Raw genomic sequence first — 22,725 nt, forward strand, 5'->3', positions numbered from 1 at the left:
ATTAAGATGTCAAAAACTGAATACAAATAGCACTTTTGCTACACAAAGAGATGCAAAGGCAGTTACTGGCTTAGCATTATTAAGCTTTGTTAAATATTAGATAGGCCATTGTAATGTCTGCTATAGCTCTCCTTGTGCCACAATACTTTAACAAGTTCATTTTGTATTATACATAATTTTAGTGGTAGCTTTGTTATTCTATATTTTGTCTGTTTATTTATTTATTTATTTATTTTATTCTGTGTTTTGTCTGCTTTGGAGTGGAGTTATATTTATTATATTACTCTGATGGTAGTTTCTGGTTTTGTAGTCAGACGTTTAGATTCACACTTTCATATCTGAAATGTGTAGGCCCAATTCCCAAAAGTATGTTTTTTAAAAATCTATTGTAGTTTTAAAAGTTGTCTAACACTATATACTTTTGTTTCAGAAATTATTTCAGTTGAATTGCATTGTATAAAATGTGATTTTATTTTCCACTCTTAAATTATTAACATTTTCAGAGTCTTACTTCAGATGTAGATAAAAATATTATTGACTGAATACCTTCCATGTCAGCATCATTATTTGGTTTAGGAAGGGAATCATAATAGTGTCTAGACTATCCTTAGATAACTATAAATGTGGTTACAATGGTGCACTCTTCCAGCTTCAGCTTTATCAGCTGGGGATGCTGCTATCAGGCTGTGTAGGACTGACCAGCAACTCAAGGTTATACAATTAGGGTGAAATACAAGTTCTTGCTTTTCTGCTGCAGTAGACTTAGTGATTACTTGTAAGTATTTAGCAATCAGGTTACATTTGCTAATTTTGCACTTAACTAAGTTGTATTCCACTGGCTGCACAGCAAATAATTGCCTTCTGTCAAGAATGTATTAACAGGTACAGTCTTGAATTCCTATCAGTGTGCAAAATGATCTTGTCTCTAAATATCAAACTGATTTCATTGCTTTAAGAGTACAGCTAAAGCTTTGTTCTACTGTTATAATTTGCAGATATTTTGTTGCGCATTAGATTATTTTGTTGGCTCGTTTCATCCAGCCTTTTAGAATGGCCCTTATTTCTATCCAGATTAAAACAAAACAACAACAAAACTTTTCATTTTGAAGTTCTTTTCACTAGTAACATGCTCCTAGTAAAGATAAGCAACTACTAATTAATTTTCTTTTTCTTCCTGTAGGATCTTTTCATGTGACCTGACATAATATTTTCTAATATTACACTACAAAAACAAACAAACAAAAACAAAAACAACAAAAAAAAAACAACCAAGTATTTCCTTTAAAAAGTATTACATACCTTTTTTAGAGATAATTGCTTAGCAGAGGTAATTCATGATCCGGCTTCACAGTGATGGCATATATATGATCTATTTTTGCACCGTTGAATTACATCCAACCAAGGTATAATGTGTACAGTTCACCATCAGAGTAGGGTGTGCAGTCAAATGCCCCAGTTCCAAGTGAGGATTTACCTCTGAGTCCCTCTGTTTATCTCCTGTCCAGATCAGAATAGCTGGAGACAGTGAAAGCTTTAGCACAATCAGTTCTTGTGAACTTTTTCCATATGCTCACTGAAATTCCATTCCCAGACACCAGATGGTAGTATTTCAGAGAAGCAAAAGAAATGTGCTGTGGAGAGAGAGTTTATGGTATTTTTATAATGCAAATCATCAAAGGTCCAAGAACTTAACGATAAAGTAGTAATCTTAAAACACACTAGACTTCAGTTGTCAATCATACTTGCCACTATTTTACTCAAGATTGTGTATTGACTGGACTTTCTGAGCATCTTTAGTCATATTCAGCTGGCCAGCACCACAAACCTTATTGTTCTTTGTCTAATAACCATGAAAAAGCATTGATTTTCATGAAAAAAGATACTACTGTTTCATTGTTTGGCAATAACACAGGACTGAGACATTTTTGTTCTTGTTTTTCCTTTTTCAAAATTCTGTTTTTCCTGTTACTGTATGGCTGAGAACTTTACACTTTATTATTTGATGGGACCATTTTTATCCTAGCACTCATTACTGTTAGATATTAGGCCAGATACATTTCGTTTTACCTTGTTCTTGATAAGGTTATTTCATAAAGTGAAATGTATATATATGTTGTTGATTGTAGGATGGAATGGGGAATTTGAGAGTCACTAAAAAAGGAATACGACTTGAAGGAATATCTGAATTTCTACTTCCACTATATGTGAAAGAAATCAATTCCCGAAAGGTAGGTGGTTTTTATCTTTTTTTCACTTAATTTACAACTAATATAAATGAATCTCTTCAGCCTCAAACTATGGTTTCATTCTTACACCTTCTAAATTATCAATCAGTAGAGGTTTGTTTTGAGAATACCTCAACAGTGAAATCTTCCTTGTCTTTTTTGTTTCCTGAAACCTTGCTTGCCACTTAAAAGAAATGCCTCATTTTTAACAAAAGATTCAAAACATCTGTATTTCATACTTGAAATGGCATTGGAGTTGAGAATGGAGCATTTGAACTCTTCATCAGCTTAAAGTGTATTGAAATTGTAAATGGTTTTATGTATGCTGTAGTTCTTCCTGCTTTTAGCTAGTGAATTTTTTCTTTTTTTTTTTGTCCTCAATAGGTACAAAGAATTCTGTTGAAATGTCATGTCTATAGCTTGCAGTTTATAAGCCATTATTAAATGTTGTATAAGTGCAGTTGTTTTATCAACTAGCAGATTATGAAGAAAAAAAAGAAAAACAAAATACTTCAGAAACTCAATGTAGATCATTTCGATATAGAAGGTTTGACTCATTCATGCTGTCTGTTCAACATCTCCAACGTAGTATAAATGATTTAGAAAAAATAAAAATCTCTTAAATTCTCTCCACAATTCATACAATAATCTGTAATCAGAGAAAAATACTACAATAGTTTTCAATCAACCACGTGCAAAGAATTGTAATACACATAGAGCTAAAGCTGGCAAGAATGAAATTATATTTGCCCTAAGCGCCTTTTTGGAAAATTCTCGAGTCTTTTGAAATCTATATTTTGTCTGCATAAGAAATGTCTCACGTACATTCATAAATGAGATCATGACAGCTTCCCATTTCTCTTGATTAGTTCACTCTTCTGTTAACAGATGTATGAGATAAATGACAAGTCTGTTGATGATGTTTTTTCTATAACACTACTGTATTTTAGTATTTGACAGAGTAGCAATATTATTCTAGGTAATGAAAAGCTATTTAATAATGAAATTAACAATCTCATCCCCAACAATGATGAATTTTTATCACTTTAATGAACCTACAGTCTTTGATTTTTTCAATTTGCCATACATCCACTTTATTACAAAACCTTGTTCACAATATTTCTGTTATAGTAGCAGCTTAAAATACTCAATACTAGGTAAGATTAAAAAATAAGTAAGTAATGAGTTATTTCTGAACAACTATAAATATCATAGCTTTGACATTGGTTAAAATGTTCAAATTAAAAAACAAAACAAACAAACAAGCAAAAACAAACAAACAAAAACACCTACCAAAGCATGGCAACCTAGGAAACAATTAAATCATAATTAAATAAATGATTGTTTAAGCATTGATCAGTAAGATCACATTCTGCCTTCCAAAACTGGAAAGGCGTCTACAAAAGGGAACACTTGCCATAATTTTTTCCTAGACCATCTTGCCACGAAAATACATGGATGTCTAAAGTAATTTCTAAAATGTTGTACAATTTCCTTGGCAGTTTTGTAATTTTAGAATTCTTCAAATCAGTTAAGAGTTTTTGATTTCTAAATGAACAAAATCATACAAAGTATTAAACTGTTAGACCTTCATACCAAATGCAAAAAATCCTTTTAAAATCATGCCTTAAGCATGAGCCTTCATGTATGAATATTCCAATATGTAGACTTTATGAAATCTGCCTTTAAATCTCAGACTTCGTAGCTTACACTCTAAACCTTCAGGTAGCATACTGTTTTCATAGAGACTGCTGAAACATCATGATTTTTCTTTCTTCCTTGTACGTTCTACAAGTTAATCGTGTCTGTTCCATGTCCAGTAAATGCACACGAGAGTTATGATTTGGGATATTTTCCTTCACAGGGCTTAATTTTGCAGAACATTTGTTCTCTTGAAGTAAATATGGAAACCTCTACTTCAAGTGAGTAGTGAGGGCTTTGAATATGGTCCTAATTTCATTCAGAGCTGATAAACAGTGTTCCAAACTATGCATGTATAAATAAGTTTATAGGGTGTAAAGTAACCTATCAGTAACCTAACATGAGATTACATTAGTACAATGAGGATCACAAAGCAGATTGTAAGTGCCTTCAAATTAATATCACCAGGACAAAACTAATATTTTTAGTTTTGTATATGTACTGATACCTTTCAACATTAATTCATTCATTATCTAGCAAAAAAAAAAAAATACAGTATTTGTGTTCATTTTGTTTTTGCCTTACAGAACCCATCCCAGCACTTCGCCACCTTTCCTCAGTAGTTATTTCAATTAAGTTTCAGTACCTTGTGGTGTATGAAAATGTGAATGGCATAAGACAATTATGAAAACAATGTTGTGCTGGGGGGTTGTGCTATCTCTGCTTGGAGTGTCCCCCGGTGTGTGTCTTCTGCATGTGATATTAGCTATTTTGTAACTTAGAGAAATGAACTTGCTGCTGTAGAAATCTATGCGTGAGCCATGTTTCTGAGGTCTCCTTACATTCAGTAGAGGCATAATCAGTACAGACAGTGGGTTCTAAATAGCTGCCTGGATGTTAGTGCTTTTATTTGAATGAAAAAAAGAGGGAATGCTACCCCTCCTTCTATAGATGATTGAAGTTTCATGCGTACAGGAGTTAAAATGTTCAGTGGAATCCAAAACATATCTGAAACTGCCAAATTTGCTCTTTCTGTGCACTTGCTGCTTACTTTCTGAAGGGAAAATTTGTTAGCTAGAGTTGGAGTTGATAAAACATTTTCATGCACTATAACTAATTTCAGTTCTGTAATCCTATCAGTACTGAGGCATAAAGGTATCCTGGATAGAAGGCTTTATTGTATTATCAAAAAATCACAAAGACACCTAAAAGCCTGCCACCTTTTTTGCTCTGTGCAAAGTGCAGTGCTTGTTTCTGCAGTTACACATCACATATCCCTCTGGTAAAATCTGCAATGGTCCACAGTTTTCTAATATCTACTCTTCTGCCTTGTCCTTGGGATCACTCACCTGTCACTGAAGATAAAGCCATTATTATTGTATACATAAAAGAGCTTCTTAAGTCATTTGGATCTCAACATGATGTAGTTCCAGTGTACTGAAAGCTCACTGTTGGTTTATTGGCTATGAACAAGATATAAAGGTTTCATAATTAGAAGATTTTCCAAGGAACAAGTGAGTTGTATTTGTTGGTGATCTCTGTAGGGACTGTCACTCCAAAATTGAGTTGGCTGTATTTGCTAGCTATTCACTGACATCTGATAGACCTTCATGATTCATGATTTTGCCCTTGATTTGCTATACTTCACTGAAACTTGTCTGGGGGTCTTCCGATTGTGCAAGTCTATCTTTTGAACACATCGTTTTTTCATGTCAGCCTGGACACTTCTTGTTATTACTGTGATTTGTTGTTCATCTAAGGAAGATGTCTGCTTGTATACTGAAAATTCTGACAATATTATTGAAGATCTATATTTTGGTTGATTACAACTAATGAATAGATTGATGAGTGGCTATATCCATTCAATTTTATGTGAGCCTGAGGAACTGCATTCGATTTTGGAAACACTTCTTCAGAAAGGATATGGGAAGTTAATTAAGTATAAACTGTTCTCTTTTTGTTGTTGTCATTGTTATCTTCAGTTTTAAAATAGTTCCTCGATGTAATGTGTTTGTGTTCCACTGAGGCAAATCTAACTGAAACTATGTGATATTTTTGGTGATCATCACATCCTGTATATGATCTCAATACCCATTCAAAGTGATTTCATTTTGTTCTAACTGTGTGAATTATCTGAGTAATTACATTATTGTTGTTTTTCTTTCTTTTTCCCTGAACAATTAAAAAATAATGCCACTGGGATCTGCAGAAGCTAAGCAAACCCTCAAAAATTAACCATATTTAAAATTAAGAATGATTTCTGTTAATATTTTCATACAAATTATGATTCAAAAGAGGAATTAAAAACAATTAAAAAGGAGAATAATCTGCATCTTCTATAACTTATCTCTAGTCAGAAATTTGTGTGTGCCTTTAGGGAAAACAATATTTATCCTTTCCATTTTATTTTACAAACTAAAGGTAGCCTTTACTTTTTGCTCCTCAACAGAAACCATAGAACGATGAATGCACAGGTTTTTGTTGTTGTTGTTGTTTTGTTTGTTTTTTTTAAATATGGAATGGGGCAGGAATAGGAGATGTTAGGGGAAAAATATCCTTGTATGCCAATAAGTATAAACAAGGTACATAGTTTATCTTTCCCTAAATACTGCCAATCTATTAGCCATGATATAGGGACTACTGAGATAATTTGAAATGAATTTCTTTCAAGTCAGGATGTATTCTCACTTGTAGGTCTTTAGAAAGCAAAGACAAATTTTGGCAAAAATCATTATAAAATATGCATTTTGGCTTACTAGGAGATCTACATCATTTCCAAAGGCTCAATATATTGACAGCAATGAATGCACATGTGAGAAAATTATGCTGGAAGCTGTCTGCATTTCTTTTATTCATTCAGAAACAGAAATTGCTTCAAACATAGAAGACATTATTTAAATAAATGTAAGCCAAGTTAACAAAGTTATTTTACCTTGTAGATGTAGACAAATTTATTTCATATTTTGAAATGAAACAGAACTATTAAAATCTTTTTATTTAATGTCAGCTTTGTTTTCAGTATTTTATGTGATGTTTTTCACTTTAAAAACATTTGCAGACAAATCATATAAAGTAGATAAACCATAACCTAAAAAAAAAAAAAAGCGGTCAAACTGGAAAACAGAATCTGCATGTTACTGTAAAAGTGTTCTAAATCCTCAAGTAGAAGTTACAAAGCAATTTTTGTTTTAATGACAGTGGATATAAAGTCATAGAAGTTTTCTTCTACAGTTTTATGAGCCAGTTTAAAATAAGGTAGTTCTTCCATCTGTTTATGCAGCTTATCAGAGTTACGTTGTATTTGATTGTGGTCTTTTTTTTTCCCCTGTTATTTTTCTCACCATTTCTGTGTTCTGTTGTGACGGAAGATACAAAATGAATCTGGAATATTCAAATATTTTTGGAGAAATATAATGGCTTTGGGACACTGTTCACAATTTATCTTGCATGTTAATAGAAAACCTGAATGTTCAGACCTTACCTTTACTTGTACTGAAATTCTGAGTACAAGCCCGAGCATAAATATCACATCTATTTTGACATTCTGTGATTAGGACACCTATTCCTCTCTCATAGTAAAAAAAATTGCTTGTTCCTCCACAGTCTCTGGCTACCACTGGCAAAAAAAAAAAAAAAAAAAAAAGGCATATATATTACTATATCCTGTTTGAAGTGATTTTTCTGTTTTCAGGGAGAACCAAGTTGATTTTGCTTCTTTCAAAATCTACAACATTGGTTAGTTTTTCATTTTTTCAACACATGAGCAGATATTGGAAATGTACATATTTATATACAGCACTTCACGTTTACTGATCATTGTTAAGAATTAAAGACTTCATTCAAGATTCAAGTGTGCTTTCTGATTTCTTTTTATATAGCCTTTTGTTATCACAGGAAATATATTATTGTGTAAACCTACTGTTTCTGAAATAACTTACCACCAGCAATGGAATTGATGATGAGATGATAGAGTAATAATTTTTGTTTATAGGTGTAAAATACATAAGTTCGTCATCTTACATTCTATGTTGTAGAATCTTTGTTACTATTGTTACTCCAAAGAAGTTTTGAATTTATTATTTTAGAAATGAAATTGAAGTATTTTTTATTTCAGAGCAAGGACAATGTTTGAACGCTGTCCTACTATACTGCATCCAACAGTGATAACAAATAATACTAAGATTATTTGAAAGCAGCACTGACTTGAAGAGCATGTTCATGAAAATAACTGCACAATGCAGAACAATTTTAAGTCTTTGTTACAAAGTCTAGACTGTTGAAGCATAAGCATGCTGTTAACTGTATAATTTTAAAATTCAACCAAAGCAGCAATATATAGTGTAGACTAGACCACTGTCACATCTAGTGTTTCTATAATATATTAGACTGTAAAAGCTCAATATTGATTAGATTCTGCTTTATTGGATAAAGTTTGAAATTAGCCATCAAGAAAAGTTTAAGAAGGCGATTAGATGTAAATTTTCTAAGGAGAAATCTTCAAGCTATAGAAAAAAAAATTCAAACTAGAAAAGAAAAACAAAACTAACTAGTGCACTACTGTGTGATGTGTTATATGCATCTTAAAAACAGAAACTAAGGGTAATAATTTTTTTTAGAAATTCAGAAAGAAGTGAATACTGGAAAATACTGGGAAGAACATCAGACTATAGATTTTATAATTCATCAGTGACATTGGAGTGATGAAAATTCACAAGGAAAGCAAAAGTATTTTAACAGAAGTAGTGAACAAGTTAGAATCCTGTAGTGGAATTGGTAATTACAATTTAAGCATTATGATTGTACAAGAAACATCTGGGGATTTATGCTAAAGCTGGCTCTTGGGTTCAGGCAGTCTCATTTTTACCCTCAGGTGAATTCATATCAGTTGTTCTGCTAAGAAAGTAACTGCATTTCACAAGGTTTGTTAATTTAGGGCAGCAATCTGTCGTGCACAATTCTGCCAACAGCTACTAGGGTATGTGCTCTTGCAGAAATCTGTACAAGTATAAATGGTAATTGCAGTAACATGGGTGTGTGCTAATGATAATGAAATGGTTTTTGGTCTAGAGACTAGCTAATTTTTAGAAATTATATAATCATAGAATGGCCTGGGTTGAAAACGACCTCAAAGATCATCTACTTTCAAACCCGCTGCCATGGGCTGAGTTGACAACCACTAGACCGGGCTCCCTCACATCCAGCCTTGCCTTGAATGCCTTCAGGGATGGGGTATCTACAATACTGAACTTGGCACTTCAGTAGTGATCTACATGAAAAGTATCACAATTTTTAGTAGATTTAGTAGAAATTACTAATTTTAGTAGAAAGGAAAGCTGAATTTTATGCTAAGAGTATAGAATAACTGTAAATGCTTTTTGTTTGTTTTGTTTTTGTCTTTTTTCCTCTTGCTAGAATTGGGATATAAATATAAGGTGTCTTAAAAGGGTTTCTCACTATTTCTTCATTAGTATATATGCCAGATTAGAATCTTCTTGTAAATCTGTGGTGCTTTTTTTTTTTGAGTAAACTACATATCTACAAAATCCCCAAAAAGAAGTACATAGAAAAGAACAGTATGTAGGGGGTGAAAAAGTAGACTTCATACTAAGCTGTGACAACTGACATTTCACTTTTTTTTCCTCCAAGGTTTTCTCCTATTTTTTGAAAAACAATAGCTTGAAATTCTTCATAAACTTTCGCACACATACACACACACAGACACACACGCACACACACACACAGAAATGTCATATGAATATCTGAACTATTTTCAGTAGAATATGCAAAAGAATATGCATACTTTCCCAAGATGAGCTTTTTACCTTAGGACTTTAAACTTTTTATCAGCTACTCTTCATACCGTTAGAGGAGTGTTAAGAAAACTGTTCTCAGCTACAAATAGAATCAGCATCAGTATTTTTGTATTACTGACTTATTCTGTATGTTTCTAAAGTTGCAGATATTGATTAGTCTGGACTTGTAACTGGATTTCTGCAGTTTGGTGTAATTTCAGTCCACGTATTGGGAGTGATATGGTGAGCATGGCATAGATGCTTTGTGTGAGTTTAGTAGCCTAATTCAATAACTACTTCTGTGTAGGAAATTTTGTCATGGGCATATATTACAGGAACAATAACAGGCATAAATCTGTTTTTCACTTTGAGTTTAGTACTCAGATGACAATATCTGTATACAACCAAATTAATTGGTATCTTTGCTCAGTTTACAGTTAGGGACTCTGTATTTCACCCATGTCTCTATATTTACTGGAGTGAGAACCACATGGGCAAAGATAATCTCTTTATCTCCTATATATCTCAATTTCTACATAGGACCTACCTGAGAATATGTAGAGAACATCTATCTGGTATGCTTGGCATTTGGGTCAGGATCTCAAGTTGTGCTGCTTAATTCAAAAGGAATTGTAGATGCATCCAGCATAATATACTCTTGCTTTAAAATTTCTCCAAATGAATAAACCAAATGCAAACTTGGAACAAATACTTAAATCAAAGTAAATAAATGTAAACCAAGCTTTAATTGTGAGTGATTCCCAGTTGGAGTCTAATGCTTTTCAGCTCTAGCCTGATAAGGTTTTCCTGTCCAGGCAAAAGTGTACAAAGCCCTTCAGAAGTGTAGACGTCCAAAGTCAGGGATTAAATTATCCTTTATGAGAAACTTACTTAAAACCAATTGAGCTGAGATTACCTATTTCTTCTATGTGGTTTTCTACACTTGGGTCAAATCTCAATTAATACAAAACATTTGCTACCATATCACTTAGACTATACCTAGATCCAATAATTGAATATATTAAGAATGTGAATGTTTCCCATTTTATATGACTTAATATGAAGTTCAGTAAGCACTTGAACTCTTATTTTGATATTCTGCACATTTTCTATACTTTTAATAATATTTTAATGTAGTATTTTAGTATGTAATAAAACATATATTTTAATTTTAATAGATTAAGTGAAATTTTTCTCTTGAATATGAATTCCAGTGAATTGCTGGACAGATGTAGAACCTCAGAATTTAGTCTTCATCTTACAGTCCTTTTCAAATGTAATTGTAGCTTTTTAAAGCAGAATCTCCTCTAATCCATTTTATCCCATCTATCGTTTCATTTTGCATCAAGAGTGTACATTTAAAGTATATCTTCCGGTCTTCTTCTATTACTCTTCTTTGGTATGCATTCTAGCATGGTCTTGGCACATGTAAACCAGATTATTTTTCCTGCAAAACTTAACTGGAATATGCTGACATTATCAACATAGGGAAAACAAAACTAAAGCATAACAAAACAAACAAACAACAACAAAAGCCACCAGAAAAAAACACTAAGTACTTCAGCACCAAAATTTTCACTGTATAATTCAATTGTAATTCATTGTTAACGTAGGTACAACCTGTTTCTTTCTTCCACTTATCAAGCTGTCACTATAGGTTTAAGCAGAAGGTTTACTTAATGTCTACAGCTGTGATCTAGACTATGTACTCCCTTACAGAGCCTTTGGATACATTTCTGTGGTTACAAAAACAAGTAAGAGTGATAGAGAAATCTTTAAAGTCTGGAAATTCCAAGACAGAAATATTACTGAAAAATTATTTATCTTCAAATGAAAAAGAAACCTTTTTAAGTTTTGTCTTCTAAAAGTTCATTAGTTTCTAGAAAGCTCTCAGTCGTATTAGATTTTAAGTATCTGTTCCTTTTGCTAGTAAATATATTGTGCTTATTTGTACAAATAAACTATTTTGTTTAATGGGCAAAGAATCAGCGTAGGATTAGAATTATCTTATTCATTTGTATATATTTGTTCTCAAACATCCACAGAAATATCTTTCCTTTATTGTTCAGTATTTTCTTTCTAATGTATTTCATCCTTTCGTTTCTTTTTTTATTTTGCTTTATTCAGCCCATTTAGGACATTTAAGAGTCTAGTGTGTGTTTAAGATAAATATTTAGAGATTATTCTACAATTCAGTGTTGACAGCTAGCCAAAAGAAGTGATTCTTCAGCTACATTCATTGTTGGCATAGTCTCACCTTGAATGTGTGTGTTGTTCGGAGCTCCACAATGTATAATGTAAAGTACTAAGGGCATCAGATCTGGTAACAGGACTGAAAAGCATATCTTGTTCAAGAGGATGAGTGTAACTGAGCTTTCCAGTCTAGAGAAGAGGAGTCTGAGAGGAGGCCTCACTGCTCACTGCAGCTCTCTGAGGAGGGGGAGCAGAGGGAGCTGCTAGGCTCTGCTCTGGGAACTGATGGCAGTATAGGAATGAGATTAAATTTCACCAGGGATGGGTCAAGCTGGACATTATGAAAAATTTCTGTATGGTGTGTAGAATCTCCTAGAGAAGCAGTTGATGCCCCAACGCTGTCAGCATTCAAGACAGCTGGGACAGTGACCTTAAAAACATGCTGTTATGGTTTCTTCTGAAGTGGTCAGGCAAATGAACTAGGTGATCTTCATACTTCCCTATTCCATTCCATTTTGTCAACAGTTTACAGGCTGGTTCAGCCCAGTTCTGTGACAGTTGGTCAGGGGACACATGGACCCATGCCCCAGGAAAGGGGAAAGGGAAAATGGAAAAAGGGGGATGGGCTTAGAGACAAAACAGTGGCAACGATCTGAGGAGGAAAGCTAATTTATTAAATAAGATTTCTTAAAGTAAAATAACACAATATAATACAGTATAATTGGAATTGAAGCTAATAAATCAAATAAAATGAGCAAGAGAGTATCTGATAAACCAAAGGCCTTATGCTAATGCTGAAGAAGAGACAGCAGCAAGCATCTGCTGCTAAGTTGATCTGAAAGGAAAGAGTGTGTCCCATGACACGCAAACATTTTTTATCTTCCCCTCTGAGCAGAAAAATGTAAAAATACAAAACAGTCCTCTGGGAAACGTAGTTCTTCTCTTCTGAGACAGGTATACCCAGAACTATCGATGATCTATGGAGCTGGAGCATTAAGTCTTAATGCACTACATGATGTTATGATGTGGAATACCAATACCAAAAATCATAAAACCAGGACATATTCATGTATTAGCAGAATATGCAGGGAGTTTTTAATTTCACTGTACTCATGAGGTAACCTTTTTGCTTTTGTTGTGAATAGAACTGTCTTCTTGATTACCTTAGTCATTTTATGTAGATAATTATTTACTCTGAAACTCATCATAAGTGAGCTTAGACAGTAGACTTTACTTCCTACTCTGCCTTTAACTAAGCTCCATTTAGTGTCTTGGAAGAATATTTGGCAATATAATTTTTTACTAATTTGTTTTTATATTTAACACTTTTAATTTCCAGCCTAAACAATGTTTTACTTTGTCCTAAATTGTGAATAAAATTGGGCTAATAAAAGAAATCATTATTGTACAGTGCTGGAAAATTGAACAAGTATCTGCATAGACTTTTGAATGCTCTTTTCTTCCAATATAAGGCAGGAATAAAGAGTAAGGTTCCTGAGATGCTTTGTGAGCAAACAAATTCATCTTAGACAGAGGTAAGCCTTTAAAAATAAAAGATTTCTCAGAAGATTATCTTGCCCCCACCGCCTTTGTACTTCATACCACTATTAAGACAAGGGGGTACTGTTTCTAGGATTTATGTGAGTGTTTGGAATTCATTTATTTATTTATTTATTTATTTATTTGCTGTACTGCAATAGGTACAATCCTAGAAGAAGCAGAAGCAGGATTATTCTTTATTTCTGAAGGTCAACAGGTTTTTTCAGGATATTGGAAAAGATGACCTCTGTGTATCAATATCTTTTCTGTAAAACAGCGATAACAGCACTTTCCCATTTACAAAGGTTGTAAGGCTAGATTCTTTAAAAGATTGTGTGAGCTGGTAGATTGTTGGATCTTATGAGCAAATGGTAACATGAGGGCCCAGTGGTATGAGTACAGTGTGAAGAAATATTTAAATATTATGGACTATCTTATACTGAGCGTACTGAGATGTTTCTTTATATCATTAATGTTCTGTGCCCTCTGTTGCTATTACTACTATTATTTTGTTTCTTTCTAGAAGATCAAGTTTATAAACATTATCTTAAGCTCATCCTTCTAAAAATTATTTTCAATGTGATTTGTTACTGGTGACCCATAAATTACTTGTGAGCTGGTATTATTTTTCTAATCAGAAGCTATAAAGAGTAGATCTTAACCTTTGAGATGCTTCAGAAGCAGGAGCACTAACAATAGCAATAGAGCAAATGAAAGTAAACAGCAGCAACACTGTCATGGTAAGATAGAAAAATAAGAAGATATAATCTATCCTGTTTGCCAGAAATGTATCATTCTACAACAGTGGAATCTCTGTGTGCATGTACTTGTGTGTAGGTAGATATATGAAACAATAACACAATTATAAATTAATAGGATTGTTTCCTCAGTAGTAAATTCAAATTAGTAATTTACTCTAGATGTAAGGTAAGACTTTTCAGACTTAGTATCAAATCAATATTAATTGTCATAATATTCACTGGCAATTCCCTTGAACACAGCAAATACCATTGTAGTTAATTCTAGTGACTAGTTTACCTATTCTGTTTTGTTGTTGCTGTTGTTGTTGCTGTTTCTGGAAATGTCAGATGTAGAAGCCTTGAGAATGAAGTAAGGATGCATGATGCTCCTTCAGTCCTTCCAATTTCTGCCACTTTAATGCCTGATTCAGAGCACACAATAGGAAGATTTTAGATAGGTTGTGGTTTTTTTCGTTGTTGTTGGGTTTTTGTGTTTGTTTTCAAAGGCATTATCTATTGTAGCAGTAGATGTTCAGTTTTCTTTGTGTTTATCTCTTATCCTCTCTTAAACTATGAGGAATTCTGTGTATACTTATTGATCCTCTCGAGTCAATAATTTGAGTAAGTTTTTGATTAAGTTAAATAAAAAATGTTTTTAATTTGTTAATGTTATGCTTTATCAGTTATTTCTTGTTTATTTATTGGGATGGAAGGGAAATACAATCCATAACTTTCAATATACTGTACATTATAGTCTTGATTCTGCTTTCAGGTAAATCAACTAAGCTCTGAATGATCTATCTGAACTTAGCTTCTGTCAAAATTTGTACAAAATACTGTTTTAATTTTTACATGTTTTTAGTTAATACCCTTAACTTTAAATATTTAAAATAGGATTCCTGTGTGAGCTGGTGTTTTCATCAGATTTTTCACGCTGTGCTGCTAGTAAGGTATCAACTACAAAGCCTTCAGACAACAATACAATGTCAGTTGTTTTTTGTTCGTGGTTAATTTTGAACAAATGCTTCTGTCGATGTATTTGGATAGATCTCTATCAGTGCAGATGAAAATCCCAGCTATCAGTTAGCCAGCAGGTCCAGTGTCCAACTTTTTTGATAACTTCTATGATGTAATTCATCTGACACAAATTTTATAAATTGAAAAGCTGAATAGTCATTGACACTCTAAAACACTTCTTATTTATCAGCCTAATAACTCAAAAAAACAGATGCTATGATTTTAATTTGTATTTAACAACCAAAGTAATTATTAATTACACAGTAAACCACAGTGAGATTTCATCAGTTAAGTAGAAATGCTTTTGTAGCTGGGAGCCTGTATGAATAATACAAGTTCATCAGATTATGTTCAACTTTACTTAGTTTCTTGGTCATTTAATGTTGAATCTGAAACAAAATCAATAGCCAGCAGACTTTTAAAAATCTACTGAACAGTAAAAGCCATGCCCTTTAAATGTGCTAGTCCTGCTGGGACACCTTGTGTATCGTTTTTACTTAAATTGCAGACCAACTTTGATCTCAAATACATGTAATCAGATATATTGGGAATGGTGGAAATATGTATTCAAACCTGTCTAATATGTATTCAAACCTGTCTTTGATTTGCATAAATTAAGTCCACCGCCTCTTTTATCTTATGCAATTATTCTGCTTTTATGCTAATAAATTTCATTATCGCAATTGAGCAAATTTCTGAGTCACTGTTTCCACAGCAGTGTACACTGATTGCACACCTGGTCTTTAAAGTTTCTTCTACCATTATTTTTTATCTGTATTTATGAAGGGCAGAGGAGGCAATCAGAACAGCTGTGAAGATAAATTGTTTTTTTTCTGACATAGAAGAAATGCTCTGAAATACTCTTTTAAGTTTCAAAACTTGCAGAGATGAGCTTTATAAGACAGATAATTCATAGAACCTCAACACCTTATTACTCTTAGGCTTACATACCTGATCAGAAAATGTAATCAGAAAATCATTTTTGTTGTAAAAAGTGTATTCAATTAACATCTACCAACAGTTAATTAAGAAATTGGGTTTAATTCCCAGAGTATTTGGGTTTATTTGGGACTTATAGTGACCTCTCTGAAGCATGCTGTTTCGTACTTTGTCATGCTCCACGATCATTCATCACTGAGGCAGCTTAGAAGAGATGTACTTTGTTCTATATGCATGATCTATCAGGCTGCATATAACCAAAGTCTTCAGAGAAGTCCTCCGAGGTAATTATTCTGAGAAGCCCAGAAAGAATTGGAATATTCAGTATATTGTTCCTAATCCATATTTTATTCTCAGTCACTGATGTAAGTTGAGCTTGTCTTAGAAGAAAAGCTGAAGATTGAATGGGCAGCACAGTGATGTATATACAGAACCCATTTCCTCCAGATCAGCACACATATTCATTGGATGAGATCCCAAGCCAAAAAGCAAACCCACAAATGCACCTCAGTAGGACTTCAATACTTAGTATGAAACCTGCTCGTCTATATTTTTCACCCATTTTTGGCCAAATATCTGAAGATTGTTGAATACTTGCAAGTTAGACATGTTTACTCTTCAGTACATATCACTTCCAGTTCATATTTATAGGTACAGTACTTTTACTGAAAGAAATAGTTTATTCAGTACATAGCCATAAAAGTGCCTTCTGGCTGGTTCCTTTCAAAGAGCAGTTCCTTGAATTTTGCAAAGCAAAAAAAAAAAGCAGCCACAGTTCTTCATTTCCAGGATGATGTGCAAGTAATGCTTCTGAGTTTTCTCCGCCAGAAACTTGGTGATTACAACAGATAAGCAGATTCTTTTATTATTTGTTTTAATTCAGAATAGTAGAAATCTGGAATGGGATAAATAATATTTATCAACAAATTAATTAATAGAATGAATCTAGAACAAAAATATTCTTTCAGTTGTGTTGAAATAGGACTAAAATCGATTATTAAGTGTCATGCATTCCTAGGCTTTCTCATGTTTCCAGCTAATTAATTCAATTGCCATTTGTGCAGTTCACTGTTCTTAGTAGCATAAAATTGTATTTGAGATTTCTGATTTTGCTAGCTTTTGTCAGGACAGAGGTGCCTAGATATTCAGTTCAAATAAGATACTGTGACGTTTGCTTACAGAGAGGCCCAAATTTTCTAACTAATCTTTTGCAAAAAAAAAAAAAAAAAAGCCTGAAAGGTAACGTGAGCATCAATTATCAGGGGTTACAAGTATATTTGTGAGATAGGTTTGATTTCAAATTAATCTTTATAAAAGGCATCTTGATGCTTTTCCTTGTACCTCACCTTTAAATCCTTAGATGGCTTTGAATACAATTTGTCAAGATTTGTATTATTTTAATGTGCTTAGGATTTATTTTAAGAATATAAATGTATTTTATATTGTAATATTTCCAATAGAAACCTGACTAGGATACTTGAGAACAAGTGATTTTTCCCTCAGTTTCTTTTGTTCTTGCTTTTCAGAAGCTTGTTGCTTTTATTGCCTCCATATTTTGCTTTTCTTAGGTTTGTCTCAACATTTTTTTTTCTTACTGTTTCCTTTTATTTTCTTTTTATTATCCTGATTTAGAAATCTTCAATGAGACAACCGTGCTTAAATCAACATTTTGAATGTGACTGACCAGACTTGGTTCTCATCACTGCCTCCTTCTATTATTATACCTTGTCTCATTGAAAAAAGTCCTTAATCAGATTAATTTCAAAGGAACTAAATAGTAGAGAACATATTTAGAAATGATTATGAAAATACTGTTCTACAGTTTTTATTTCAGTAGATTGTTGGATGCTTTCCTTTCACTGCAGAAAGATAAAAAGATATCTAGAATATTCTTCAAGAATCAAATAAGACAAAATAGAATACTAGTATAAAATGTACTAATGATCTTTACCACATTAGATAATACAAAAATACGACTCAGGAGTTGCTGACAGAATTTCCCTCCAAGCACATTTCTAATCTTAACAGCAATAGAGAAGAAGGCCATCTGTCCGTGTGTTTTTCTTTAAGGATACTCAGACTTGTTTGGAAAGCAACCAGGTCCCGTCCTTGTAGATGTCAGCAAATATGTGATATACATTGGAAACATTTAACAGATAGAAGGATTTTAAGTAATTCAAGAGATTGGAATAAATAGGGAAGGCAACTGCCCCAGCAAATGAATTGAGTCTATGCCCTTTCCTCATCAAATAATAATTATTATAATACTTAATGTTTGATGGCTTTTAAAATGTCAATATGTACAGTAAAGGCAAAATTAAGGAAATATCAGCTGCTGCATTTACCTCTGAAGTTCTTCATATATACCGCATGAAATGCCAAGGAAGGATGCAGATGTTTTTTATTATCTGAATTACTTTGGTGCTTTCAGTCCTTCCATATTTCTTGAAAAATGTTTTCTCCCTAAAGACACTGAAGGTGACCAGCATATATGGTACCTGTAGTTAGTATATTAAATCTTGAAGTTGCATCAAGGATGAACTTGGGATGTAAAACACATACAGATATCTTGTGCAGTTTGAATACAAGTACTTTGTTAAATGCAAGAAGAAATTTTTCTTTTGAAAGAATTTCACAGCAAATTTCTTCATGAGAAGAAGGAGGTATTCAATTTAACAGCCATAGTTACTCTCACCTGATACCTCTTAAGAGTTTAACACTCACTATCTTACACATTCTTGAAAGTGCACAAGAATTTTATACTTTACTACTAATATAACTAAGGTTGATCTATATAAGGAAATCTTCCAGGTTTTAACTCTGAATGGACTTTGTTTTCATATATTTAAAATTAGTTTAGAAATCTGGGTCTGCATTCATAAATATATATATATATATTTATGTAATGAGGTGAGCGTGGTGGTTTGCTTAATGAACAGATGAGGAAGGTAAAATGTTTCAGAAGTTACTGTCTTAAAGCCCTGTATTCACATTATGTTGGACACCAGATTAATCACTGTTCTGATCTGTAAGTTTACAATTATAGCAATTCAGCATTTTAATTTTTTTGTTGAAGAGATAAGACATTTATTCCATGAGTATTATTGGACTCAGATAACTCTGACTGCTGAATGAAATTGTTTTTCCTCATTGGTAGTTTTTGGCTTACAAATTCAGTGTTTTTCTTGGATAACCTTGGTGATATGGGCAATTATTGCATACAGGAAAATAATCTATACTATGTAAAATTTAATTTTGGTCTCTAGATTATATAGAGCTTCATTATTTGACAGCAATACCATGTATCGTGCCTGGAAGATGAGAGTAAACCAATTTAAAATTAATGCAATGTTATGTTCCTAGAAGATAAAAGGAAAGGGAACTGCAATCTGTTGTTATGTTTTCAAATGTGTGACCTTGTAGAGCATATACATCAATAATATCATAAAATGCAAAATTGTTTCGGAAAGGTCTGGGCCTAACTGGAGAGCTCTCGAATAATAAGCTCATGAAGAAGCTTTTTAGCTAGTTATATATGAGAGATTTGAGCACTAAACATATGTCTAAGGAAGTTACTCTTAAAAAGAGACAACTTGATGAAGACTGACTATGATTTTTCAAGGACTGAAACTTAAGAAAATATGTTCTTCAGATTTTATTTTAATTTCTCAGACACTGACACTGCAGAACAGAAACAAATTTTCCTACTAATGAGGAATTCTTAGCCTTTTAGTTTATAGGTACAAGGGCAGCTCTGAAAGTAATGACTTCTACTTTATTATAATAGGTCATGATGTCAGAGGCAAATGATGGTGGCATGGTAGTAGAGGTTGAACCTTCTTGTCAATATTCCATTACATTTTGTTGCTGTGCAATAGACGGCAGCAGAGGGTCTGTCTGACAAAATGGCATCTGACATGAAAGTGATCTTAAAATACTAAGTCCCAAATTAGAGAGATCTATGTGCAATAGATGTGAAACACTTGTATAGACTCATCACATTACGTGTATAATGAAACAACATCTTGAAAGCCATGAAGAATACTAATAGTAGAAATTGGTACTCGGTATTATTTTTGTGTTTACTTTGTTGGACAGATCATCTCCTATGCTGGCAATAACATTTTGGCTTCTGTACATCCAAAGTATGCATCTTTAAAGAACAAAACATCCCTGACAGCTGGCATTGTGATAAAGCTTGGCTTTGTCTTGAGAAAGAATGTATGAAAGTGATTTAATGACCAGTGTAATCTTCTACTAAATTATTGCAATTAGAATAAATATGAATTGTCAGTATGTCATGCAATTTAGTCTTAACCTTTAGAAATCCTTATACAATTGGGCACATGGAACAGCTGTAGCTATGGCAGCTCAGAGATGCTGATTCATATGATTCATTATTATTTCCATTTCATTTATGAAATTATTTTAATAATTCAGTGTTAAATGTTTGTGTGGATTCTAGCAATTTAAATTTAAAACAATTGTAAAAAAATTCCCTTATATTTATGCTGTAAATGTCCCTTGGATTAGTCATTGGTTGGACAAACAGAGAAAGAACTGTCCTCAGGAGATCCAAAGGGACCCAGGACACTGCAGCCCATGGGAACTATGAGACTGGAACACTGTCAGAATAGGTAGACAGTTTTTGTATCTCCTTGGAATTATTCTGAACGGCAGTATAAATGTTGCCAAAAAGATCACTGAAGAAGTTGCAAAAAATCCTGGAATTTGTTCACATTTAAGTCCGTATATATGTGTCCACAGCCTTATCCATTCTTTCCTTTCTTTCAAATACAGGAGGCCTGTGATTTTAAACACAAATGTGTTCTCTCCTTAACATTGTCCAAAAATTCTAAATGAGCTAGATTTTGCTATTTTTTAAATTTTTTAAAGAGTCAGTCTTTCACTGGCTTAATATTTGATCAGTTTTAATTATTATTATTATTTTTAAACTGGATACGAATCCTTTTATTCCTAACATCAGCAAAGCAAAATTCTTTTTCTACCATTTTTTGAGATTACAGCATTTAATTTGATATAATCTATGCTACGGAGTAGAACAAAAGACTTAAGAAAACATTTTAAGTTATAAGCAATCTGTCATTTGATTACTGCCCTTCTCATTCAAGCCGCTGTGAGCTTATTGAATTAGAAAATTAGACTTTTGTAAGCATAGTTAAACTAGTTTCGTACATATTTATACATTTTTATATATATCTAAAGGGAGGTGAAAGGCTATTTGATGAGGCTCTTCTTGGTGGTATGTAGCAACAAGACAAGGAGTAATGGCTTAAAACTTGGAACGCAGGAAGTCTCATACTAACATCTCAATCATTCAGTCCTGATTTATATCTTTGGAAGAGCCTTCAGATGCTAGATACAAGGATTCACTGTTAGTTTGGTGAAAATGAATGATTCAAACTAAATTTCTGTGCAACAGAGAGTACCATTGTACATTTTATAAATACATTAAGAAAAATATATGGGACAATGCAAGTGAGAGATAGTTCAAGCTTTAAAGGATATTGTGGTATTAAGGGCATTTACTTATAATGTTAAAGCAAGTTAAAGTAGTTGATGCAAGACAATTTTGCAAAAGAAGATAAACTACCTACATCATTTAGATTTCAATCCTCTTCAATGGAAATCTGTTTTAAAATGTTCTCAGATAAAGCCTTTTGCGATAGTATCTAATAAAACCTATTAAGGTATTAAGGTCCTGGCAACATTGCAAGTGAATTCTTAGGAGTGTGGCACGTCAGTAACTGAAAAAAAGTTAAAGTCTGAAATGTCTAAGACATAAGGGAGAAAATAACCTAGAAAATACACTTGTTGGTGTTTCAGATAGCATTTGAGATCGGGAAGAGTTTGTTGTCTCGTGCTGTAAATTTCATCTAGAACATGAATTCAACTTTTGCTTTTTTATGATAAGAGTTCTTAAGTGTTGGTATTGAACTGGGTATTGAACTGGTAATGGAGGATGTTGGATTAAATGATGAATGAACTAAAAAAGATTCCTCTAGACAATAAACCATTTTCTACTAAAAAGAAGTGAAGTTCCATGTCTGTAAAGGACTTCATCTTGAGAGTGAAGTCTCTACATGAGTTCTCTGTCTAGCTCATGGAGCTGAAAGCTTAGTCATGGTGATGAGTGGTTAAGGGTATAAAAAGTGGACAGAGTATTTTAGCCTTTTTTAGAACCTTGAGTGAAAGGTGCTGAGTTTTCTAAATCGTGTATTTTTAGAGGTAAAAAATTCCGTGCAAGTCTGAAACAAATTTGGGAACCTGCCCTAGAAACATACAGATCAACCTTGCAGCCCAGGTTTTCAAGTAAAATACTGATAGAGAAATCTACTAAGGAACTCAGAGTATTTTCCAAGTCCTGTGTGTTGGTTTTACCCATTCTTTATTTTATACTGGCATGAAAGCCAGGTACACAGTGTCTGTCCCTCTCTGGTTTTCCTTTAGTGACCAGAAGGATATCTTGATGCCCCCAACACACTACATGATGTTATGATGTGGAATACCAATAACAAAAATCTTGAAGCCATTAAAGATGTGACTGCCTCTACTGGTTGCTTAAAATGGGAGTCAGGGCTATGATGCCTTTTGTGTAGAAGACATGCCATAGTGTTC

At 33.1% G+C, this 22,725-nt stretch overlaps 1 protein-coding gene across 1 annotated transcript in view; it reads left to right on the top strand.

Annotated features, from left to right (window-relative positions):
* SGCZ (sarcoglycan zeta) overlaps window positions 1-22,725 on the top strand; it is a 326,796-nt gene that overhangs the window by 239,498 nt on the left and 64,573 nt on the right. Inside the window, exon 4 of the mRNA XM_065737005.1 lies at window positions 2,127-2,228. Coding sequence (XP_065593077.1) covers window positions 2,127-2,228 — 102 coding nt within the window. The remainder of the gene's footprint in view (window positions 1-2,126; window positions 2,229-22,725) is intronic.

Source organism: Cyrtonyx montezumae, unplaced genomic scaffold, assembly GCF_038088225.1.
Source record: "Cyrtonyx montezumae isolate F1298 unplaced genomic scaffold, pur_monq_1.0 scaffold_2, whole genome shotgun sequence".
NCBI lineage: Eukaryota > Metazoa > Chordata > Aves > Galliformes > Odontophoridae > Cyrtonyx > Cyrtonyx montezumae.